Source organism: Siniperca chuatsi, linkage group LG5 (assembly GCF_020085105.1).
Source record: "Siniperca chuatsi isolate FFG_IHB_CAS linkage group LG5, ASM2008510v1, whole genome shotgun sequence".
Lineage (NCBI taxonomy): Eukaryota > Metazoa > Chordata > Actinopteri > Centrarchiformes > Sinipercidae > Siniperca > Siniperca chuatsi.
The window spans coordinates 2,594,071-2,619,606 of record NC_058046.1 but is presented as its reverse complement, the minus strand read 5'-3'; the positions used below and the strand labels follow the sequence as shown (position 1 = coordinate 2,619,606).

The 25,536-nt window shown below is 41.0% G+C and overlaps 3 protein-coding genes and 1 pseudogene across 3 annotated transcripts; all 4 read right to left on the bottom strand.

The window, feature by feature from the left end:
• Positions 1-35: 35 nt before the first annotated feature.
• On the bottom strand, positions 36-2,038 carry LOC122875728 (natterin-3-like). Its single transcript, XM_044195181.1, has 2 exons — positions 1,871-2,038; positions 36-1,225 (listed from the first exon to the last, which is right to left on the bottom strand). Exons 1-2 carry the CDS (start codon positions 1,983-1,985, stop codon positions 135-137), a joined length of 1,206 nt encoding a protein of 401 aa, XP_044051116.1. The 5' UTR covers positions 1,986-2,038; the 3' UTR covers positions 36-134.
• Positions 2,039-6,599: 4,561 nt separating this feature from the next.
• On the bottom strand, positions 6,600-9,180 carry LOC122875727 (natterin-3-like). The gene is made up of 3 exons (XM_044195180.1): positions 9,127-9,180; positions 7,986-8,079; positions 6,600-7,813 (listed from the first exon to the last, which is right to left on the bottom strand). Exons 2-3 carry the CDS (start codon positions 8,077-8,079, stop codon positions 6,726-6,728), a joined length of 1,182 nt encoding a protein of 393 aa, XP_044051115.1. The 5' UTR covers positions 9,127-9,180; the 3' UTR covers positions 6,600-6,725.
• A 7,227-nt stretch (positions 9,181-16,407) lies between these two features.
• On the bottom strand, positions 16,408-19,502 carry LOC122876163 (annotated as a pseudogene).
• A 132-nt stretch (positions 19,503-19,634) lies between these two features.
• On the bottom strand, positions 19,635-22,204 carry LOC122876679 (natterin-3-like). Its single transcript, XM_044197286.1, has 3 exons — positions 22,097-22,204; positions 21,420-21,513; positions 19,635-20,857 (listed from the first exon to the last, which is right to left on the bottom strand). Exons 1-3 carry the CDS (start codon positions 22,136-22,138, stop codon positions 19,770-19,772), a joined length of 1,224 nt encoding a protein of 407 aa, XP_044053221.1. The 5' UTR covers positions 22,139-22,204; the 3' UTR covers positions 19,635-19,769.
• Between the last annotated feature and the right edge of the window lie 3,332 nt (positions 22,205-25,536).

Sequence of the window (25,536 nt, the reverse complement as noted above, 5' to 3'; positions counted from 1 at the left end):
CTAAAGTATCTCAGTTAAAGGAAGACAAAAACTCCTTCAAATTTTTAAATGTATTTTATTTGGAAAACAGAATTTTTTTGGCTTTTTTACATTCGCCTTTTGAGCTGTGAAATCAAAGTTCAACAGGCTTATCATCAGTCTTGAGCTGGCGAGCAGGGAGCGGCGTCGGTCACCGGCTGACATCTCTCCACCACAGCGTTGAGCTCGCCCACACTCACGCCGTCGTAGGTGCCTGTGATGTCCGTCCAGTGGGTGTCTCCATTGTGGTTGGTCCTGCTCAGCCTGCCAGTGAAGGGGATGTCAGCCGTCATCTTCCTGCCGTCCATCCTCACCGAGCAGGAGTGGTTGGGTGGGACCTGCAGCTGCACAGAGACGGCGTGGCTGATGGACTCCACCATGCTGGTTCCCTCTGAGAAGGTCACCGTCTGCTCCTTGGTGAAGTCCACCGTCCCCGGGCCAAGGATGGGCACTTTGGCCTTCATGGTGGAGACGGAGCCGTTGCGGGTCTCTCTGCCAATGTCCCAGGTCTTCTCCACTGTAGTGGTCTTCTCCAGTCTCACCGTCTTCGCCACAGTTCTGCACTCCAGGTTGGTGACCTTGGTGAGCTGCAGGGCCTCTGGAGGATGGTGGAACAGCTCCATCTGGTCGATGCCGTACTCCACATGAGAGATGTGCTGGCTGTAGCTATCTCTGTTGATAGCGAGAACCTGGTACCACTTGTACCAGTACTCATCACCCTCCCAGGGAAGGAAGAAGGCCTTGTGCTGGGTCACCACTTTGCCAAGACCGTACTTGTTTTTGCCCACGTAGATGTCCGAGTTGGGGCAGGTTTTGACGGCATATTGGGGGACTGACCCGTAAGAATCTTCAACCCACTGCAGGAACTCAAAGTGGTCGACGTTGACCAGCACTTCAAACTTGGAGGACACATACTCTTTGTCAGCGTACGGGTACTGGCAGAAGTTCCCTTTGCTGGGAGTGTAGAAGCCGGCCTCGCAGTTGACTTTGCACACGTAGTCGGTGCGTTCGGTGTAGCCATTGAAGATGGCGACAGCGCCATTTGGGAGGGAGCCGTTCCACGTGACCCACTTGAGGTTGGCGTGTTCACCAAACATGGGGAAGGAGTGTGAGGTCGTCTCAGTTTCTGGGATCTCTCTAACTTCAGGAGGTTTGATGACTTCCCGGGAGGGGACGACATCTTCCAGCGTGGGGTTAAGCCATGGCTCTACATGACAAGACAGAAAGAAACTGGCAGTGGGTTTTGGTAGAAACATTTTTTTTTCATGAGAAAGTACATTTATTTGGAATATTTAGAGAGTGCATGATCAAAACAATATAAATAATTTAAAAGAAAATCACCCCAATTGAATCTAATCTTAATCGAAGGCTGTACTTGGTTTTAACCCATGCGCAGCGTACGGCTGCAATGCGAGCAACATTGTTCACGTACTTGCCCGCGTATTTTGTATATACCTGGATGTTAAAAGTGTATCCACTAGGGGGCAGATTAGGGCTAAATCATTCCTGTCCAGAAAATCTTCCTTGAAAACTTCAGATTTTCACCATTTTCATGCACTTAATTGCTTCTTGCGGACGTGCGGCGTTAATTTTTAAGGACGCACACAACTGACAGATTGAGGAAATGCAATATACGCAACACGTAAATAAAATCAAGTAGCCTATATCACGAGCCTAAGCATTATGTTTTGGTCAACCACAATCGTAAGTTGGCTTGTAGGTTGTCATTGTGAATATATCGTGTTTTAAATGTATGCTCATTGTTAAAAAGCAGACATCACTTTGTGACATGGTAGATAGCATATAGTGGAACTGTGACTAGATAAAACTGTAGTATTATGATGTGGCTCACTGCTGGGGTTTTCTTGCCCGTCCTGCAGCTGGGAGACGTAGAGCAGCGGGTCAGACTGCAGTGCTGGGCTGCAGAGCTGCAGCAGTGCCAAGACAACAGCGACGCACCACCTCATCTGGACACACAGGGAAAAAACAAGCGCCGTGTCAGCATCAGCGGGAATTTAGTCTGAAGCAAAAAAGCAAAGCCAAAAAACTCAAAACAACAAAAGTTGCAATTATTGCAATGTAACAGTTATTAATGTTATTAGTTAGTGTTTCGCAATCTGTGGCAAAAAAGGTCTATTTAATGTAATGAGCGACTGATATAGGCCTAGTTGTTAACACAGATGGCTGACTTTTGTTTTCTGGCTTTCGGCACCAAAGCTTCCTAATCGATAGCTTAAGTTTAGTTAAGTTTAAGAGTTTAAGGGCAGTGTAACTTTTGGCAAAATGTTGAAAGGTATGCTCAAATTCTGCACAAGATTAAGCCCCAGTTTCTTCAGAAACTTTGTTAAAATTAGTATCATGCCAATTACCAAAATGCAAAAAATGAAAGGAAATTAGTGGAAAGAAACACAGTTCTGATAGCTTACAACTTTGTGATACTATAATACACATGTTGCAAAGATTAAATGTCCTTACAAGTGAATAAGAAGCTGCCAGGCTTAGTGCCACCCAGATGTATAATTAAGGCAGCAGTATTATTAATTGGAGATTAATAAGAGCAGCCTTAAGAAATTATTACTCAATACCTTTTCTAGTAAACAATAGTAACAACAGGAAAAACGATAAACAGCATGTTCTAAATGTTTTCAGATATTTTAGATCCACTTATCGTTGATTCTGATTGTCAATCAATTGCATATACTGTAGGGAAAAAAATCAGCCAAGGAAATGATGCAGAATGTTGTAAATCAGGAAAACGAGCCCACAGCAGCACTTCATTCAGATACAGAGAAGCAGTTTTTACCTCGACAGGTTCCTCCTGCAGTGACGCCGCCTGCAGTATGTGCTGAGTTTTAAAACCTCCCTGCAGACTTATTGCCCGCAATAAACAGGAGAGAGAGCTGCAGCAGCTTCTCGCCCGTTGACCCTCTCCTGCTGCTCAGTCTGATGTGTTAGTGTTAAAGGACACACTCAAAGCAGAAACAGCCACACACGAAGCTTCTGAAATTAAATATTCCCATTTAACAAGTTTAAAACGCATATAAGGGAGGTGGGAAGGTTGACTGAGCGTGTTCTTCAACAGTTGACCAGTACAACCACTGTCCTCTGAGGTCAGTGGCAGGGTCAATGCCTTGCTCAAGGGCACAAAGAAATAGTCTGTGAGAAGAAGACAGGCTTTCCCAGCATGGTCTGGATTCAAAACAGTGACCTAATGCTTATAAATGTGTCCCTAATTGTCCTGAAACTGTCCCTCTTTTCGGACTTATAATCCAAACTCAATGGATTAAGTCAAAATGACATAGTTTAAAATAAGGCTGTTGTTCTTAACTCCCTAATTGTTTAACTTTTTTTTGTTTTTGTTGTTTTTAGTGCCGCTTATACAGTATTTGTTGGTTGGCTAGTACACCTAACCCTTATAATTTACAAGTTATTGCCTCTCTGAAGCCATTCAGCTATGCTACAACTGTACCGGAAACTGTTCATTTGGAGGGATCTAGTTGAGAAGTCAGACTCCAGGTTCTACCTGCCATCCTGTCGGCCATGTGTGGTTTCTTAGAACCCTTCATCAACTTATCTAACCTTTAGTTGTACAAGCTAGGTTGGCTGAACACACACACTAAAGAATTAGAGTCTGTGTTTAGATGACGATCTTTCAGGTCTTGTCTTATTTTTGTTGTGACAGCCAGTTGTCTCAGTTTCCTGCCAGACCAGAACCAGCCACAGATGCTTAGGTAAGGGTCTTGACTGTCTGTCCTTGACTCGAAAACATCTACCTGTAGCCCTCGAGCAGTGTAAAAAGAGTATTCATGCTGATGCTAGGATTCTTTATTGATCCGTTGTTAGAAAACAGCACTCCTCCCTCCTCTTACTGTGAATTACTCTTTGATGAGACTGTTAAAAGTGCTTCATAAATAAATTTGCCTGGATTTAACATCCCGTATCTACTGGGCGAAAGGGGAATGCATGATGTCCAAAGTGCTGTGGCGCTCTTTCTCCATTGATGACAAGATACTGTATGTTTAGATAAGCTCTGGCTGAAGATTAGATCCCCTGTGATAGAGGGTCATTGATTAATAAGGTCCTTGTTGCGTAATGTCGCTGGCTCTCAAGATTAAACCAGAGGAGAAGCCGCTCAACACGGACATTGTTCTGCTCTCACAGCCCTATCGTTGAAAATCGCTGATGTCATGGCCATCTGTGTGCATCCTTGAGACAGAAAGTTATTATCATTTTATTTATTTCAGTCTGAAAGAGGACTCTGTGTGAAACAAGGCTGTGTAAAAGTCATTTACATTGACAGAACTGCACTGTCACTGCCTTCAGCTGCTTCTGCATTTAGCTGAGTGTGAATGCTTGTAAAGAACTTCATTCATGCAATGTGAGAACTTTAAATTATGTTATTCAGATTCAGTGTATTATTCAGATGTATATATAGTGAGCGTAACAAGCAGTGATTCAGTCTGATTCACAGTTGATGTTGTCATTCTCTCTGACTGTCTTATTTACAAAGGAAGCTAATTGAACAAGTCAGGTTTTTCTCATAGGGGCAAAGTCTGAAAGTCTCTGTAATTTGCAGTGTCAAAGGAAATAATAATTAATAAATAAACGTCACTGTCTCGCCTCCAACCAGGCTTCTTACTGGTTTTAACAGACGACATCACATCACCCCAATCCTGGCCTCTCTCGATTGGCTCCCTGTTCGTTTTAGAATAGATTTTACGATTGTACTGATCACAACACGTCTCGGTCTGGCCCCAAGCCACATAATGGAAATGTTGACCCCATATGAGCCAGTTTGCAGCCTCAGATCCACAGGTGGGGCCCTTCTGGCCGATCCAAAGTCGAGGCTTAAATCTAAAGGTGACCGCGCTTTTGCCATCAGGGCCCCTCGGCTTTGAAAAGGCCTGCCTGAGGAGATAAGGCTCGCAGAATCAGTGACTTCTTTTAAATCACTTCTTAAAACCAATTTTTATAGACTTTTAGGCTTTTATTTGATGTCACCTCTACTGTGTTTTTTACATCTTTTGTCTTCTTGTTTTTACTTTATCTTAATTTTGTCTTGCTTTTGTTTGTTGTTATATTGCCTTCTGAGTGCTTTTGCTTTGTCTGTCAAAGCACTTTGTAAACTCTGTTTTTAAAGGTGCTATATAAATAAAGTTCCAACAATAATAATAATAATAATAATAATAATAATAATAATAATAATAATAATAAGTACTGTATTTAATGTCCAAGCTGAATGTAGATGTGATGGGAATGTAATTAGTTTTGCAGGTATTTAGTCAACATTAATGAACATAATGGGAACATTAATGTCTGAACCAAATTTCATGGCAATCCATCTAATAGTTGTTGATTTCAGTCTGAACCAAAGTGGTGTCAACTGACCGACATTGCCATCCCTATATATATATAATGTCGGTCAGTCCTATATATCCTATATGAATATTTATACCATCAGTCATACCCATACTTGGAAAGAATACTAATGGAAAATTATCAATAGATATTTTCCCCAAAGAAAGAGTGGAGAACTGTAAACTATTTACATGTTTTTGGTCGTGTCCCAGGCTCATGAACTTTTGGACCCAAGTGTTTCTTCTCATAAATAATGTTTTGGAGGTTTCATGGCAAATTAATTCTAAGACTGTAAAAGTTTGAGAAATCCCTGAAGGTTGTGGACATTCAAACTTGCTGAATGTTCTTTTGGTTATGGAAAGCAAATGCATAACTGCTCACTGGCTTTGCGAGGATATACTTTCCACAGGAGAATATACAAGCAGAATGTACAAGGAAGTGTATAAAATACCTATAGCCTGACAAAAACCTTTGAAATAAATGACACCCACTTATTACAAATAGGCCTATCTATTAAATAAAATACAACTGAATAATGAATGTTTATGTCAAGTCATAATACGACTTTAACCTACTGTGAATCCATCCCCCTTTTATTATTTATTTACCTTTCATTTCTTTTTTATTATGCATTTCTTTTTTTACCATCTCCAGTTCTCCCTTTTCATGTTTTTGTTTTATCCCTGCAGCTACATTTGTTAATTGTTTTCCCTATATGGGCAAGTAAAACCTGTTTGAGTGTAAAAGTAATAATTATTCTTTATTTTACTGAAATATCATTACCACAAACTAGAACGTTTAATTTAGTAAAAGTAAGTCCCGCACTCAAAATTTCATTTATTTACAAGTACTAATTTCGCATAAAGGTCCCTTTCAGGGCATCAAACTACTAATAATTTCGTATGCACTGTTTATTTTTTATGTAAAGTGTTTATCTGCAAAGTAATTAGTAACTCCAGCTGTCAGATAAATGTAGTGGGGAATATAGTACAATATTTTCCTCCAATAAGTCTCCCAAATTAGAAATGCTCAAGCAAATTAGCAGAAACTCAAAATGTATAGCACTGATTAAATGTACGTAAGTGCTCTGATGTTTGTGTTGTGAATATAAAATCATAAAATCAGTTTCATGTGCTGGTGGAGGAGAGCTGCCATCTGATTTTATATCAAAATGTATTTTCAACATGTAAAGTTTTCATTTAGACACCAGCCGACACAAAATATATTTTCCATTTACCACACAACATGTGCATGGCATTATTTTTATTGTTACACATCATTTGCTTTCAATATCACAAACATTAGATGTCATTTAGAAAATATCTTTTGGTGTGTTTTCCGTCAGTGTTTCAGGGGCAAGGCTTGGCATCGGCCACAGGTTCACAGCGGTCCACCACGGCCCGGACTTCTCCGATCTGGATTCCGTCGTATGTCCCAGATATGGACGTCCACTGGGTCTCCCCGTTGCGGTAGGTGCGGCTGAGGCGAGCTGTGTAGGGGATGTCGGCTTTGATCTTGCGTCCCTCCATACGGACTCTGCAGGAGTGGTTCGGCGGGACGGTGAGCTCCACGGACACGGAGTGGCTGAGGGCCTCCACCATGGTGGTTCCCCTGGAGAACTGCAGCGTCTTCTCGCCGCTCAGCTCAATGCCCCCGGAGCCGATGAGGGGGATTTTAGCTGTGATACTGCCCGTGATACCCAGCATGGTGGATCTGCCTATGTTCCAGGTGGTCTCCACCTCTGTGGTCTTTGAGATGGTGACTTTCTTCACCACTGTCTGGCACTCGTTGTTGGTGACCCCGGAGATGCGCATGGTCTCAGGAGGATACTGGAAAATGGCGACCTCATCGATGGCGTACTTGACATCAGTGATGTGCTGGGTGTAGGCATCCCTGTTGATGGTCAGGACCTGGTACTTCTTGTACCAATACTCATCGCCTTCCCAAGGCAGGAAGAAAGCTTCAAACTGAGGAACAACCTTTCCGAGACCGTACTTGTTCTTCCCAACATAGATGCCAACACCAGGGCATGTCCTGACTGAATATTGGGGCACTGAACCGTAGGAACCTTCCTTCCACTCCAGGAACTCAAAGTTGTCTTTGTTGGCCAGGATCTCGAACTCGGGGGCATAGTACTCACGGTCTCCGTAGGGGTAGCGGCAGTAAGGGCCCAGGCTGGGGTTGTAGAAGCCAGCCTCGCACTTGTACTTGCAGACGTAGTCGGTGCGTTTGGTGTAGCCATTGTAGATTGCAACGGCTCCGTTGGGCAAAGAGCCGCCCCAAGTCAGCCATTCCAGGTTAACATTATCACCGAAAATGAAGGAGGATGGCAGATCCTGCTGCTGCTCCAAGTCAGCAGGAGTCAAAGGACCTGACACCACTTTGTTACCAGTAGGTTCAGGCACTAGGCCCTCCAGCTCTGGGTTCAGTAAGGAAGCTGTGTAAAAGAAACAGACAGAAAGTTAACATATTAAACCACACCGCATGTTTCATGAAATGCTATCTAGTCCGGAAAACCTCTGCTTTAGAATCTATTTAGCCTGCATGGTTAGGTATATACTACAGGTTTAACACAAAGCTACTATCTGTCACAAAAATATGAAATATACCTTTTCTGTGTTGTGAGCTCTTCTTCACAATGTCTTGCAGATTAGCCGAGGACAGAGCCAGCAGGGCTAGCAGCAACAACACTGACAGCTTCATCTGGAGTTGAAACACAAAAGGTTTTCAAAACTTTAAACTCAACATGTGAAATAAGTTTGTATGTTCTGCTCATAACATTTCACCCTTGCAGAACAAACAAACAGGATCCAAACATCTCTTCCATTATGTCCTGAATAAGGATCTGACTTTTAGACATTAGAGTGGATTATTCCATCATTTCCTTCGGGCTGAACACTAGAGACAAAACCACCTTCATCGAAATACCAAATAGGCCAAAATCTTTTGGGACACAACCAATATTTTCACAAAAGTGAGCTCTGTCTTTCAACATGTTACACGTTATCTACAACCTCTATCTTTGTTACAACGTACATCAGTAGAAAACAACACAACACTCTTAAATGAGGAGTTAAAGTAGTTACTGTGAGTGTGTTAAGGTGTTAATATGACTTATAACTTCAATATTAACATCAGTATTATGTTATTACAAGCATATTTGCACTTGTGACTTATGTACATTTAACTTTTTTAGTTTTTTATCTAGAATATTTATTCTTTATATGTCTTTTTTCTGATCCTTATTTTTCACACTGTTCTTTTAGCACAATGTAAGAACCACGTCACATTGCATTTCACTACAGATATACATGTATATGTGAAAAATAAACCTTTGAATCCTCTGAATACTGATAATAATAACTTCAGTAGGAGTAGGTATCATTTTTTAAAATCTATAATTTTATTCAAGTGGGTCAATTAGAAAGTATGTAACAGAGCATGCATTTAACTTCAGTTACTCATAATTTATTATTTTTTGATAATTAGATAGCAAAGTAAAGTATTTTTAAATAACCACACCAAGAGACATTGAAATAGCAGATTTTCTCCAGGAGACATCTGATAAAGACAAGTCTTAACTTGACACATCTTTACAAAACAAAATTGGAAATATTAAATTATACACAAATAGCCCTATAACCAATTAATTCAAATTGATTACTAGAGATTATGCCACTTGATCATGATCATCAATGATTGTCCTGAGTCTGATTGACTGAAGGTGAAAAGAAACTGAACAGCACTCACCCTTACAGTCGCTCCCCAGTGAGTCCACAGCCAGTCACCTCCAGGTTTATATATACTGGTTTATGGCTGAACCATAAAGCAGACTGTGCACCTTCACTCTGCCTGACAGGACCAATAAATAGAAAGTGGTGCAGTGGGTTTGTTAACAGTGCAGTGGTTTTCTTGTCAGTGTCTCTCAGACTAAGATGGGATTAATTTTCCCTAAAAAGTTACTTCATCCCTGTTAGTTTGTCTGTTCCTTTCTCTTCAAAAATGTATTAATGGATTTCCATTACATTTAGTGCATGGATTGAACTTTGGCCAATATATGAGATGATATAAGATATAAGATGAGACTTTGGCACATCTGAATCTATGATTTCTGTCAATAGGCAATTACTGTCTGAGTCCTTCTACCTTAACTATTACATTTAAAGACTTGATTCCATTCTATTATGGTAATTTAGCACTTTCAACGCTTTAGTCCAAATAGACTTACAATAAGTACATTCAACCTCCGTATGAACAAGAGCTAGGTGTCGTCAAAAATTTTAAGAGCATCCCTGCCAAAGAAAGATTTGGTATACAACCACAGCTTTATTAACGGTGGACAGGTCTCAGTGGGGCATCCTTTCTCCTGAAGGAATGCAAGTACAGTCTTGTCCAGATTGAATTTTAGGTGGTGCCTTGGCATCCACTACGAGATATTGCACGCAGTGATGCATGCCTCCACCTGAGTGTCAGATTGGGGAATGACAAGAATAGCCGGGTGTCGTCAGCATAGCAGTTGTAGGAGAAGTCAATTTATATTTCCGTGTTCAGGAAATAAGTTTACATTCAAATTTAAAAGCTGTCCTGATCTGTAAGAGTACATTTGAGAATTGTTGTACATTGATGAAGGTTTGGTATCTCTGAATGTTAATTTTTATGTATTACAAAAAACACCCTTTTCATATGTGTAAAACAGAAACTTTAACAACCCATTTTGTTAGTTTTTGATTAAATTAATGATTCTAAATTAATTGGGGAAAAAAAATTGGAAAATGTTGGCACTGAAGGTTTAAAGCAGATAATATTTAATTGTCACCTAATTATTGTTACGGACAGAACTGGCCGGAGACACAAGGCAGGTATGATAAAGTTTATTATTACACAAGTACGTTGATAGTGAATGGAAGAAAATACATAGTCCTTGGAATGGAGGTGGCGGAGCACTGAGTATTAGGTCCACACGGGTTAGGAGACTGGAGCGACACTCACGGAAGACGAGAGACGCACGGGACCAGGAGCTGGAGTGGATAACTCACGGAGGACTGGAGACGCACGGGGACTGGAGCTGCAGTGCCACACACGGAGAACAGGAGCACGAAGGAGCCGGAGACGTGGTACTGGAGGCTGGTAATAGTTTACTCAGGAAAAGGGAGTCCAAGATGTTTAATGATTCAGGGGAACTAGCGTTCTATCCTTAGTCATAAACGAGACCGGACCCAGACTGTGGTGAGGAGCTGGGTTATATAGGGGAGTAGAGTGGCTGATTACGTGCAGGTGTGAGATAGGTGACAGGTGATTTGCATTAGTACTCAGGTGAGGGAGTGCAGAGTGAAGGAGAGTGGCTGGAGAGAACATAACAGACTGTGACAGTTATCAAATGAAGTGATGTAATGTTGTGACAATTTGTGCCTGAGCAGGTAATGAAGAAAACTGAATATTTATTGAGTTGAATCATTCATGGAAATTGTGAACAGTAGATATGAAAGTGAACAAAAATAACTTATATGAGGCTAGTTTTCTGTGCCTGTAAACCTGTGGAATAATACAAACCATAAGTATCTTTAATGTTGACTTGTATCACTGTATCAGTGGGCAGAAATAAATAATTCTGAAACATTTAAAATATCACAGGTTTTGGGAGCAATTTCCACCTGCACACCAAAATAATCTAACATTGTCTTATTCCAATTGGTATTCCATTGGTTTTAACTAACTAAACAATCCTGAGCAAGAAATATTCGGACTAAATTCACATTGAATCACAAAAGGTGGAAAACTGCTGCTGCACTTCTGTTTTTGGCTTTGGAAACATTCACACACGTGGCACCTCTGACCACACCCCCCCCACATTCTCCCATTGGCAGCTGATGGATAACACCTGTTGTGACATCACTGATTAGGGCGTGGCCGATTTCAATATGATCCAGTGGAGATTTTATCAATTTTGTCAGCGCAGTTCACATGAACAGTGAGGACCTTTTTTCTTAATTTAGGGGTGCTCTTGATTGTTATACTTGTGGAGGGAAGGTTGTTGGTTTGAATCCCCAAACAGGTTTGGAATATCAGGACAAATGTCAACGAGCAAGGTATTTTAGCAGCAACTGTTCCTGTTGAGCTGAGAGCAGTTTAAGGCTCCGGATTGCAGCAAAGGAGGGACACCAAACCATGGTTGGTTGATATTACTGATCAGCTTCCATGTGAATGTCTTGAATGGGTTTAACAAGATAAAGGTGATGAAAGACAAATCTGAAGAAGTCTATTTGCACCTTTGTCTGTAATTTATAACAACTTTGCTTTTGTGTTCATGATCACTCATTATAAAATCCGTGCAGATAAATCCAGGATAAGATTCAAGATTGTTAACGAGTAAAAAACAGAGTGATAAGGCAGTAACTTATGTCCTCCAAACTATCATACTCAATATCAGTGACCTTTAGTGTATCACACACTCTTTACAGTGCTTGTCAAATGTTATCTGTCCTCCCAAACAACATCTACTAAACGATGAGAAAACCATTCAGTGAGCCAAGCTCTTGATATTGAACCAAACCTTAAAGGAATACTCCACCAAAAAAGTTTTGGGTATCAAACAGTAAACCCCTGAAGGAGACTCACAAAAGTCTGGTTTGGTTTGCTTCTGCAACTGAAGTCAGCTGGAATTTTCAGCAACTTCAATACTGACTACAATACAGACTATTTTGACAAAATAATCTACTACTATTTACAAGATTTTTGTGGAGGCTCCAACTGGCTCATTGTTTTTATCAGTGGATTGAGTTTGCTCAGTCGTCATGGAGATTCAATTCAGTTAAATTTTATTTATATAGCGCCAATTCATAACAGAAGTTATCTCATTGCACTTTTCTTATAGAGCAGGTCTAGACCGTATTCTTTATAATATTATTTACAGGGACCCAACACTTCCCACCATTATGATCAAGCACTTGGCAAAGCTGGCAAGGAAAAAAGTCCTTTTAAGAGGCAGAAATCTTGGGCAGAACCAGACTCAGGGTGGGCGGCTATCCACCGCTGCTGGTTGGGTTGAGAGAGAGCGAGTGAGAGAGAAAGAGAGAGAGGCAGGAGGAGAGAGAGCATACAGTAACACGATAATAATAACTATTAATAATAATTGTAGTAGCGTCGTAGAAAAGGTTTCAGTCGTAGTCATCTGGACACTGTTTTCAGAATCAAGACGTTTCGGCTCCCATCCGGAAGTCATTCTCAATTGTGAAAAAATTGGACGGGAACTGGAAATTTAAACTACTCTGAGTTACATAAGCCCTGCCCTCAGGAAGGAATCTGCCTGAGTATCTGTAAATAGCTAGTTTCACCTGAAACTGACCTAATAGTTTCAAGATGGCCCAGTAATCAGTAATCAGGCCTATTGTTCTCTGGCTGCATCTACTTCATCACTGCTAAGTGCCTGATTAGCATGTGATAGGCGTGACCAAGGTGATAATACACTCTGATAGACTTTGGGCAGATTAAATCTCAGGCCACCATTTCTGTTCAAAGAGGGTTCTCTTTCTTCACAAAAATGGCTTCCTTGACGCCCGCTCAAACCAACTCTTCTCTCTACTAAGAATCTTCACCTCGCTGTCTTCAAATGTGTGGTTTGTAGCTTTTAAATGCAAATGCACGGCGCTCTGTAATCCTGAGTTAGCGTGTCGTCTGTGCTGATAAAGTCTTCTGTGAAGTGGCTGTTTGGTTTCGCCTATGTACCGTTCTTTGCAGTTTTCCTCACTGCACTGAATGGAGTAGACAACATTGCTCTGTTTCTGTGTGGGTAACCTGTCCTTAGGGTGAACGAGTTTCTGTCTTAAAGTGTTGCCTGGTTTAAAGAAGACAGGAACATCGTGCTGTCTAAAGATCCTTTGTAGTTTTTCAGACAGTCCAGACACATAAGGAATGGAGACACCGTTCCTTCTTGGTTCAGTTACACTTTTGTCCTGTTTTTGGCTCTTTTAACTTTGTTGATAGCCCAAGTAGGATAACCACAGGCTGAGAGTGCATTCTGGACATGCCTTTCCTCTTTCTTCTTACCCTCTGAGCCTGTGGGCACTTCTTTGGCTCTGTGCTGTAATGTCCGGATTACACCCAGCTTGTGCTGTAGTGGATGGTGTGAGTCAAAGAGCAGGTATTGATCCGTATGTGTTGGTTTCCTGTACACTTCTATCTGGAGCTTTCCGTCCTCTCCTCTGAGAGTAGAACAATCAAGAAAGGCCAAGCGGTTCTCTTTTGCATCCTCACGCGTGAACTTGATGTTGGGGTCCACCGTATTAATATGCTCTGAGAACGCTTCCAAGTCTTGTTTCTTGATTTTCACAAAGGTGTCATCCACGTAACGGTACCAATGACTTGGTGGTGTGCCCGGAACGAGGATAATGCCTTCTTCTCAAACTGTTCCATGTACAGGTTGGCCACAATGGGAGAGACCGGAGAGCCCATAGCACAACCGTGAATCTGTCTGTAGAAGTGTCCCCGGAATTGGAAGTAGGTTGTGTTGAGACAGATGTCTAATAGTTTACATATGTGTTCAGGTGTAAGCTTGGTCCTTTGCTGCAAGGTGGAGTCCTCCTGCAGTCTTCTCATCACCGCTGACACTGCTTCTGAGGTTGGGATGCAAGTGAACAAGGACACTAAAAACAGTGTCCAGATGACTACGACTGAAACCTTTTCTACGATAGAACACTCCTGGACGAATGAGGGACTACACCGTCTTAATTGTAGTAGCGGTTGTCGAGCAGGAACACGGGGGCAGTAGGAGGCCGACAATCATAGATCCAGTCTCTGCAGCTTCGGAGGCAGAAATACCTGCTGAAAGCGACAGAAGGAGAGAGGAGAGAGACGAGAAAGCACAGAACTACGGGAGAGAGAAGATGTTCAGTTAGTAACATGCAGTAATGGGATAAAAATGCATACAGATGGAGAGGGAGAGGAGGTGAGAGGTGCATCATGGGAAGTCTCCCTGCAGTCTAGGCCTATAGCAGCATAACTAAGGGATGGTTCAGGGCTCACCCGAGCCAGCCCTAACTATAAGCTTTATCAAAGAGGAAAGTCTTAAGCCTACTCTTAAATGTGGAGATGGTGTCTGCCTCCCGAACCCAAACTGGGTCCTGATTCCACTTGATAACTGAAGGCTCTGGCTCCCGGTCTACTTTTGGAGACTCTAGGAACCACAAGTAACCCTGCATCCTGGGAGCGCAGTGTTCTAGTCGGATAGTAAGGTGTTTCTTCTTTAAGATACGATGGTGCCTGACCATTAAGAGCTTTGTAGGTGAGGAGAAGGATTTTAAATTCTATTCTGGATTTTACAGGGAGCCAGTGCAGAGAAGCTAATATTGGAGAAATATGATCTCTTTTCGTAGTTCTTGTCAGTACACGTGCCGCAGCATTCTGGATCAACTGGAGAGTCTTAAGGGACTTATTCGGGCAGCCTGATGATAAGGAATTGCAATAATCCTGCCTAGAAGTAACAAATGCATGCACTAGTTTTTCTGCATCATTTTGAGACAGGATGTGCCTGATTTTTTCAATGTTATGTAAGTGAACGTGTTAAGTGTTTGTTTCATGTGGGAGTTAAAGGACACATCTTGATCAAAGACAACTCAGAGAATCCTTACGGTGGTGCTGGAGGCCAGGACAATGCCATCCAGAACTATATCTTTAGATAATGTGTCTCTGAGGTGTTTGGGGCCAAGTACAATAACTTCAGTTTTGTATAAGTTTAACATCAGAAAATTGCAGGTCATCCAGGTTTTTATGTCCTTAAGGCATGCTTGAAGTTTAGCTAACTGATTAGTTTCATCTGGCTTGATCAATAGATATAATTGGGCATCATCCGCATAACAATGAAAGTATATGGAGTGTTTCCTAATAATATTGCCTAAAGGAAGCATATATAAGGTGAATAGAATCAGTTCAAGCACAGAACCTTGTGGAACTCTGTGACTAACTTTGGCGTTAACATGAACAAACAGATCGATCTGATAGATAGGATTTAAACCAGCTTAGTGCGGCTCCTTTAATGCCAATTACATGTTCCAGTCTCTGTTATAGGATGTGATGGTCAATGGTGTTGAACGCAACACTAAGATCTAACAAGACAAGTAAAGAGACAAGTCCATTGTCTGATGCAATTAAAAGGTAATTTGTAATTTTCACCAGTGCTGTCTCTGTGCTATGATGCACTCTAAAGCCTGACTGAAAATCCTAAAATAAACTATTGTTATTTAGAAAGTCACACAACTGATTGGCGACTGCTTTCTCAAGGATCTTAGAAAGAAAGGGAAGGTTAGATATAGGTCTATAGTTGGCTAAAACCCCTGGATCAACAGTGGGCTTTTTAAGAAGAGGTTTAACTACAGCTACTTTAAAGGACTGTGGAGATGGCTCAGTTGTCATCACGTGAACCAAGATGGAACTTATATATTGATTTCTTAGCAAAAATACATTTTAATTTTACTTGCTCTTCAAGAAACACAAACCTGTTTCACACAAGTATATGTATAATAATATTATTTAGTATTTATACGTTTAAATTGAATAATGTGTGAGCTGCAAAGCAAGGCAGCTTTATTTAAATAGCACATTTCAAACACAGAGGCAATTCATAGTGCTTTGCACAGGAAAAGAAAAGCATTAGAATGCCATTCAAAAACAATAAGGAATAAAAAACGGAACAAATCAATTAAAATAGAATACATGTGTAATGTAATATGTAATCTATGTAATATAATCAAAATTCAATGTTTTATGCTTGATCATTACTGCACTTCTGTATGAGATAATGAGCTGGGGACTGGCATGCAATGCACAACGTGTGATGACCAATTAGTGATCTTTCAGTGCCACCTGCTGGATATAGCTCAGGGCTTAGTTCATTGGGCTTTCTGTACTGGCTTTGGGGGGGATTTCATATCTTTGAACTTCCTCTAGGGACTTGTAGTTCCTCTCCTGTTAATCATCTCGGGACCTATTTTTCTTGTGATCCCCAGCACTAAGCTCCCAAGACGCTCATGGTATAGTCTTTCAGCAGCAAGGCCTGGCTTCTGGTACAGGTTTACAGCGTTCCACTATGGCCCTGACTTCTCCCATCTGGACGCCGTAGCACGTCCCAGTGATGATGGTCCAGTGGGTTTGCCCGTTGTGGTAGGTGCGTGTCAGTGGGGCTGTGTATGGGATGTCTGCATTGTACATATATCCCACCTCAAGCTATGCGTTGTGGTTGGGTGGGACACAGAGCTCCACAGAAACAGAGTGTGAGTTTTCCTCCGTCACGGACATCCCCTTTGAGGACTCCACTGTTGTCTCAGCACTAAACTCAATTTTTCCAGAGACGATAAGGGGGACACCAGTGGTGACTGTCCTTGTGACACCCGCAGTAACCGCAAAACCGGTGTCCCACCTGGCTTGTCTTTGTGTGAACTGTTTTCACAACTTCACTGCACGCATAGTTGGTGATGGCAGTGATGTGCGTGGTCTCTGGAGAATACTGGACACTTTTAATGCTATTAATCTTATACTTGACCCCCCCACCCCCCACCCAGAGCAGGTCCCAACTGCCAACTGAATTCTGGGGCACTAAAGCGAAGACACTTGGCTTCTACTCCAAAAACTCAAAGTTATCCCTGTTCACTAGGATCTCAAATGAGGAGCAACGGTCTGCTTGTCTTGCGAAGGCGTAGTGGCAGTAAGGACCCGTTCTGTTGTAGAAACCGGCATCACACCTATATTTGCAGATATAGTCATAGCGACAAGTATAACGAGTGTATATCGAAACAGCTCCGCTGGGAAGAGAGCCATGCCAGGTCTGCCATTCCAGGCTGGTGCTTTTAAAGTTGAAGGGCAGAGGCTGACCGTGCCTGTTCGCAAGCTTCACAGCATTGATTCCAGTAATCTTTTCTCCCAGGTCTGAGTCCAGTAATGAAACTGTATAAAGAAAAGGAAAAGCTATAGACAACTTATTATAATTCATCCTGAACTCATTTTATTGGCAATCCAATAGTTGTTGAGACATTTCACTCAAAACCACAAATGTGAACCTCATGGTGGTGCTGGAGGAAAAGTCATTGGAATACACTGTTGGGAAACCATGAATGTCTGTATAGAACATAAACATTAACTGGTCCAACGAGATGAGAGAGAAAATCAGTAAGAGTGGTTTTGTGTGTGTTTGAGAGTCACCGTCTCTTTCAGGTTGGATTTCCCTGTGAATGAAACATGTGAATTTGAAGCATAAAAGGCCTGAAAAAACACATCATACATGATGAAACCCACAAATAAACATACATGTGCTGTCAAGAAACCATTACAAAAAAGAGTTGCCCCTTCGATTTTTAGACTATCAAGAAGGGGCTGAAAAACATGATCATAAAAGATGATAAAATCTAAATGTAAACACGCCTCTCTACTTCCTTGAGAGAGAAAAATGTTACCCTTTTCCCTGGATTATTTATAGTCAGGTAAAATAGAGATTGTAAATGATTTAGGCCGTATTAAAGAAATCAGAAAGATAAGGCACACAGCATGATCAGTAACCAGTTTTGTTGTCTCCTGGCTTCTTGACCTGATGCAATTCATCTCCTACCAATAGTCAACATAGGCTTCTTTTAACCCTTACCATGACCTTTACCCAACCTCAACCAAGAAGTTTTTTTAAGGATCTTTAGGGTTTATTTTCATTTTGAGAAAATGTTTTCATTCTCATATAGTTTTTGTGTGATATCAAGGGGAATGGTACACGAATCATAATACACCAACTCATCTACTGCCACTGCATCTTCTTCACCTTCCACACCGACATGTAGGCTTTGCACATCACAGATTACACAAATTACTACAATTACATAATTTAAGGAGAATGATATACTGCTTTGTTTATAGCAATAGCTGAAGGGCTATTAGTATTTCTCCACTTTCTGACACCACATTTTAAAACTTGTGGGTCCTATTGCTTTTCTCTTCTGTGTAGAAGTACCGAATATTGCATCTGGCAGCTGGAATCCTGCGTGCACTGAGGTGATAGTGAGCAGCTGTAACGAAAGAGTTTGCCCCTTTCTGATTCTGATTCTGATTGAAAGGAGATGAAAATATGTAGAAAAAGATTGAGAAAACTTTTAAGAAAAAACATGTTTACAAAACAACAGGCAAGTATGGAAGACTTCCAGATCGTGCGAGGGTCGAGGTCTCCGGGGAGACGTAGGTCTCTCGCCCATTCGTTTATCTCCTGGAGACAGAGGTCTTGCAAATGAATTCACTCCAGAACTGGACCCAAACGTTCTCTCAATGATGCATTCATGTATCGACGTATTTGAACTGCAGACACAAACACACACAGCAATTATTTCACTGATAACCAGATTAGTTTTTTCCAGCAACACAAGGAGCAAGCAAATATCATCTTTGGATGTATTTTTTTAATCAAAATAACTGGCTAACAGTCAAGCTAGCTAGCAACTTTTAACTGTTACCGATATTCCAAAGGAGAAACTGCACTGAGGAAGCTAACAGAAGAGGTGCCTTATGAGGACAAGAAGAAAAATTAAAGGATCCTTGTCGGTAACATTAATATATCTGGTAAACTGTACATAGTTCAGTTTGTAGTGTTAGTGTTCGTAGGCTAGAAAAGCTAGCAAAGTAAATAGTTAGCCTAGCTCCCCTTGGAGTAAACTCGATGCCTGCTGAGCCAATTGTGTGGATTTTGGTAGTGCTGCTGCTCTTGAAACCCACTGTGATGGGCTCGTCTGCAGTCACAATTTGGTGTAAAGGCAAGTGGTGCAAAGTCAGGCAGTTACATTTAAGATAGTTAGCTAATTATTTAAAACAACACAATTTGCTGCTTTACGGTAAATCATTTAATGACTTTGTTTAGAACTTCTACTATCATCGTTAAATCCAAATGTAAACAAGGTTCCCTTATTCTAAGGAACCCTCAAAAATATTGCCCTTCTCTCCTTTTCATATTCTAAGGCGTGACCCTAAAAGTGATTTCAGTACCCCCATCTTGTCAGCTGTCTGAGTCCTGCAGGAAAAGATTAGATGCAAGATATTCTCCCTACAGGAATACATGTTTGAGGAAACACAACAGTATCCTATCAAGAAAGCATTTTGATGTTATATCCATTAATGCTAAACTAGCATTCGTTACAGCTCAAGCCACGCAGATGAGCAACACCAGCCGTAGCTGGAAAGGAGCTTTCTCCTCACTTACTGTCCAGTGGTCCAGTGCACACACACATTTGTTAAAAAGGCACATAAAACATGAAAGCAGAATTTATTTTGACAAGGTCTATTCAACATGTACAATGAGTCATTTTGTCACAAAATAGTTTTTTTCTGTCACACATAGTGATTCAGGATCAGAATTTCATAGGCACCCTACATCTCTTAGCTTATCTTAGTTTCTTTTGGGTGCAAGGTTTGGCATCATGTGCAGGTTCACATCGCTCCACCACAGCTTGGACTTCTCCAATCTGGGTGCTGTCGTACGTCCCAGAGATCAGTGTCCAAGTGGTGTCTCCATTTCTGTAGGTGCGGCTCAGGTGAGCAGTGAAAGGGATGTTTGCCTTGTACTTATGTCCCACCATGAGGGCTCTGCAGTAGTGGTTTGGTGGGACGGTGATCTCCACAGAAATAGAGTGGGAGGACTCTTCTGTCACAGTATGTCCTCCTGAGAATTGGAATGACACCTCACTGCCGATCTCAATACTTCCAGATGCAACCCCGGGGACTCCTCCAGTGAAGGTCTTCTTGATACCGAACATGATGGAAGAACCGATGTTCCACATTTTCTCCAACCGATTTGTCACTGAGAGAGTAGCTGTTTTCATCACTGAACTGCACTGATAGTTGGTGATGGCAGAGATGCGCATGGTCTCCGGAGGATACTGGATGATTTCAGCCCCATTAGTGTTGTACTTGACGTTGTACATGTGCTCGCTGTATACATCAACCTTATAGGTCAGGACCTGGTAGCTCTTGTAAAAATACTCATAACCTTCCCAGGGAAGGAAAAAGGCCTCATTCTTAACATCTACTTTCCCGAGACCGTACTTGTTCTTCCCAACATATATGTCCCCACTGGAACAGGTTCTGACTGAATGTTCGGGCACTAAACCATAGGAACCGTCCTTCCACTCCAGGATCTCAAAGTTGTCTTTGTTCACCAGGATCTCAAACGTGTTGTTTCTAAGCTCTGCGTTTCCATAGGGGTAGTAGCAGTAAGAACCCATGTCGGGGTTGTAGAAACCGGCTTCACACTTGTATTTGCAGACGTAGTCAATGCGACCAGCATATTTATTGACAAACGACACAGAACTGTTAGGGAGAGAGCCGTTCCAGGTCACCCATTTCAGGTTGGCGCTATTATAATGTAAGGGTGGAGGTTGAGCATGTCTCTTCGGTCTTCGATGTTTTAGCATTGTTCTGTTAGAGATGATTTCAGGAATCCTGTCCTCTGGACCTTGGTTCGATATGGAGACTGAAAAGGCATAGGCAATAAGTTAGTAGGGTGGGTCTGCTGGATGGATCTTATATTGCTGCTATTTACCTTTGTGAAATGTTAAATGTGGATTACAATCATTTATTGCAGTGGCAGAGCTCATTTTCTTTGGTTATTTTTTGGCACGTGCATTATGATGCTTTCATGCTGTTGAGAAAATATGAGTACGCATGTATGAGAATCGGGAGCATTATGAACTGAAATGGTACGCAACATATTTCCCCCCAAGGTGTTGCGTTGTTTTGGGGAATTCCTATTGGATTAACAGACAAGTAGCAGATAATGTACAGCCTTTCAGTGGAACATGCTAGACAACAGGATAACTTAAGTGTCATCAGTCACATCATTAGCTTGAACATTGTCGGACATTTTTATCTCATTTTAATCATCATACACTTCTGTGCTGTAAGGCATCGTACAACTAAAAGATCTATTGAAAGCATTTTCCTCATCCTAAATTGAGTGAAGAAATAATAAATAAGAATAAGAAACTTCAAAGAAAGAAATTCACAATTCCAGTTTCTTTTTTTTTTATTATTACCATTTTTGTGCTGTGAGCTAATCTTTACTATGTCCTGGAGGCTGGCTGAGGACAGAGCCAGCAGGACCAGTAGAAACAACACTGACAGCTTCATCTGGAGATGAGACACAGACCAAAATCATTAGTACCTGTTCATAAACCATTTAACCAGTAATTTAATGTTGCACTTCCATAAATCTGGGGGAATTACAATAGACATATTTAAGGAAAGCATGGTCAAAATCGAAGGAGAGGCTGAGATATCCTGACTTTTATTCTCTAGTTTGAGTCAAGCTCCAAAAACTCTGAATCCTTCAATTGCCATGATGCAATGTAATGTAAGTGTTTAGTGAGAGGGGAGCGCAACCCAATTTAAATCACTAGTATGAAACAAACTCGTAGTTTCTAAGAACTTTGGAAGGACTTTACTAGCTCTATATCTCTATATCACGAGTTCAGTGGTGGTAACATGTTTGATGAGCATGCATTCAGTTTTTCCAGTTACCAAAGGAATGCTAAACGCAGAAATTTGCCAAATTTTTACGATAAAATGGTTGAAATTTATTAAATCATCTCTCACATGCCTTCCCCTCACACATTTTTGCAAACAATGTGTTAATATAAATGTTCACATTTTTGTGTGTAAAACCAAAGCTGAATACTTAATGAATTAAATACACAATGAAATATACACTTACCCTCACACACCACTCACACCAGGTCCAGGCTCGTGGTTGCATCAGGAAGCTGCACAACAGACTTTGACCAATGAGCAGAGCGGTTGAAGTAGAGATCAACAAGATGAGTTTTTGTGTGTGCATGCTTGTGTGTTAATGTTTAATTCACGTTGGATCTGTCTTTTAGCCCAGACGTTACCCCATCATGGAGGTTCATCTGTCAACATGATATCTCATAAACCTGCAGTATGAACAGATTACAAGTTTTTAGATGACACAGTGAAGGACTGACTGTTCGGTGTTGTGGCTTTGACTGTTTCCCCTTTTATCTTTCAAGAGGAGAGTTAGCAGTCACGTGGGTCGGGACAAAAACTGAAAAATGCAGAATGCAGAAGCTTTTGGCATTGACCTGATATCTGAAACATTATGTACACAGTAGACGTGTTGTTTCTGTTTACAGTTAGAGCATGGATGGATTCCCAGGGGTGCAAGGGGTTTTAATATCGAGTATCAGCCAAACAAATCCAGTCCAGCATTTGTTTGGATGACGCTTTTCCAGTCAAACAGGGGTGTTGTTGTATTGGTGAATTTTTGGACCAATAGGACTACAAGTACCTGGGAGTACACTTAGATAACAAACTGGACTGGACCAAGAATACTCAAGCTGTTTACAGGAAGGGCCAGAGCCGCCTCTATTTTCTGAGGAGGCTGAGGTCCTTCAACATCTGCCGGACAATGCTGAGGATGTTTTATGAGTCTGTGGTGGCCGGTGCTATCCTGTATGCTGTTGCATGCAGGCTAAAGGTAGCGGACGCCAACAGACTCAACAAACTGATCCGTAAGGCTGGTGACATTGTGGGGGTGGAGCTGGACTCTCTGGCGGTGGTGTCAGAGAGGAGGATGCTGGCCAAACTACACGCCATCTTGGACAGTGTCTCCCACCCGCTCCATGACGTGCTGGCCAAACAAAGGAGCACCTTCAGCGGAAGACTCATCCCCCCACAATGCACCACAGAGCGCCACAGGAAGTCATTCCTGCCTGTGGCCATCTCCTCCTCCCTCTAAGGGTTAGTCTGTTTGACCCTAAGTCACTAAACTGGACATTGAGCATTACATCTCCGCCATAATTAATAATAATGGTGCAATATTCTGTTTACTACTCCCGTGCAATATTAGTTTCCCCCTTGTTAGTTTTTCTTATTTATTGTTACTGATACTATATACCTCAATTACTCTCGACAGTACATGCACCTCCGCTTATTACTATTACTTATTACATAATTAGTTACATTGTATTTTATACTGTACTTTCATCATCAACCAGTAAACCCACTTGGTACTCGACACTTAGTTTATCTTATACTTATACCGACATGATACTTAATTTATTTCTGACCAGTTTTATAGTGTTTATAGTGTATCATATCGTTTTCTAGTATTTTCTCCTGTGTGCACTGACGTAAAGGCGAGCTACTGTAACAAAGAGTTTCCCTTCGGGGATCAATAACGTATTTCTGATTCTGATTCTGATTCTGATAACCTCAGCACATCTAAAATCGTGTCTACAGGTTCATCTGATCAGGTCTCGACATTATTCCCTTGAGACAGATTTTAAAAAAACATATAAATATATTGAGAAATATAATAACAAAATATAAAACACTTATAATATTGTGCTTTTTTCACAAAAAAGCGCAAAAGAGATATTTTTAGAAACATTTCAAGATTTATACATGACAATAAATGGGTTAGTATAAAAGATTTGGGGGGAAAATCCTCACTCAAAGTCCAGTTAGCTTGAATGGGATACATTCAGACAAGCCTGTTGGCTTTGCAAAACAAGTTTGTAACAAGTTTGTACAGACACCTTCATGTAAACCGTAGTGGCTTGTTACGTGGCCACCATTTCTGTTTGGTTGAAATGCTTTTATCAGGACACAATTTACATTCACAGGCAGCAGAGGGCAGCAGCAGCCTGACTCAGAAATGAAGGTAGACAACCTGCTTTTACACGTACATTTTGGATTCAGTCTATTCACTGACATTTTAAGTATTTGTTTCATCAGGAATGTAAAATGGGTGTAATATATATATATATATGTGTGTGTGTGTGTGTGTGTGTGTGTGTGTGTGTGTGTAACACAGTTCATGTGAATTCATGTGAATCTCACTTTTTATTTTGAAGACTGCACTTGGGTACATTTTAGTTTTTATAAAATTATATTAAAATAAATCAGTTAATCAATCAGTCAGGGTGGTTCTATGTAAAACAATGTTACAAATTAAATCCTAATTTTTCCTAATGCAAGTTAATTTGAATTATTTTTTTTTGCCAGCCTTGAATGTGAATGAATAGAAACTGTGTAACCAAACTAACAAAAAGAATCCCATAAATAACTAAATTTAATTAGGATTTCGTGTTAGAAACTTTTTACCAGTAAGTTTTCCTTGGGTTATTGATTAATTACAGCAATTTTAATAATATTGCGCTAGATCCCTGTTATAGGAGTAATGTGTTGTAACTGAACAAAAATCAAACCATCCATGGGTCCGCCATGTTGCAGGTAACAGACTGAGGGTTACAGGACGGTCTGAATGTTTCAGCCAGCAGTTTTACTGCAGCGCTCACTGGCTCTTAACCAGAGATAAATAAAACATAGGTCCCATCTCTCTCTCTATTATCTATCTATATCTCTCTGTCTCTGATGTTATACACCACATAACAGAACTGCGCCCTCTCTCTCTCTGCCTCTACCACCCTCTTTCTGCTTTCAGCTGTGTTATGTTCACTACATATTGCATTAAATGGTTCCTTTATTAGCATAAACATGAACATGGGTAGAAAGTTTAGGTTACCACACAACAGCTTTAACAAAGTAAAAAAAAGTCTGCAGCCGTGCTAGCAGCTCTGTGAGGCTGTACTTAGGCACAGCAGGGCTTTGAGCTAAATGCTAATGTCAGCATGCTAACAAGCTCACAATGACAATGCTAACATGCTGATGTTTAGCAGGTGTATTGTTCACCACCATCTCAGTTTGATGTGTTAGCATGTTAACGTTTGCTAATTTGCACTAAACAAAAAATCCAGCTGATTGGCTGATGGGAATGTCATCAGTTTTACAAAAAACTGGCTGCCTTGAAGGTAAGAAACAGATTTAAAGACTCATTTCAGTTGTACTCTATGTGTTTGTTTGTATTTTTGTATGCATTTACACCTCCAAACACTAGGTGGAGCTTTCATATCATCAGGGCACAGGTAAGGAGATTTATTTAAAAAGATCAGGTACAGGTACAGTGTTGTTGGGGTGCTGTTTTCGTACTAGTATTTGTGCCTGCTGTGGACCTTTTTGGGTATTATTATTCGGTTTATTTCAAATGAAAGTGGATCACTGGAATATGAAAATGATGTGAAAATAAAATGAGTTCTTGTTTCTGAGAAAACCAGGATATTTTATTTTAGG

What these genes read in the sequence shown, in the direction of transcription:
- LOC122876679 (XM_044197286.1), bottom strand. Translation starts at nt 22,138, where the DNA reads ATGCAACCACGAGCCTGGACCTGGTGTGAGTGGTGTGTGAGG. An exon ending in GGTGTGAGTGGTGTGTGAGG is followed by an intron (nt 21,514 to 22,096) that starts GTAAGTGTATAT and finishes TCTCATCTCCAG; the next exon opens with ATGAAGCTGTCAGTGTTGTT. An exon ending in TAGCTCACAGCACAAAAATG is followed by an intron (nt 20,858 to 21,419) that starts GTAATAATAAAA and finishes ATGCCTTTTCAG; the next exon opens with TCTCCATATCGAACCAAGGT.
- LOC122875728 (XM_044195181.1), bottom strand. Translation starts at nt 1,985, where the DNA reads ATGAGGTGGTGCGTCGCTGTTGTCTTGGCACTGCTGCAGCTCTGCAGC. An exon ending in CGGGCAAGAAAACCCCAGCA is followed by an intron (nt 1,226 to 1,870) that starts GTGAGCCACATC and finishes CTTGTCATGTAG; the next exon opens with AGCCATGGCTTAACCCCACG.
- LOC122875727 (XM_044195180.1), bottom strand. Translation starts at nt 8,079, where the DNA reads ATGAAGCTGTCAGTGTTGTTGCTGCTAGCCCTGCTGGCTCTGTCCTCG. An exon ending in GAGCTCACAACACAGAAAAG is followed by an intron (nt 7,814 to 7,985) that starts GTATATTTCATA and finishes TCTTTTACACAG; the next exon opens with CTTCCTTACTGAACCCAGAG.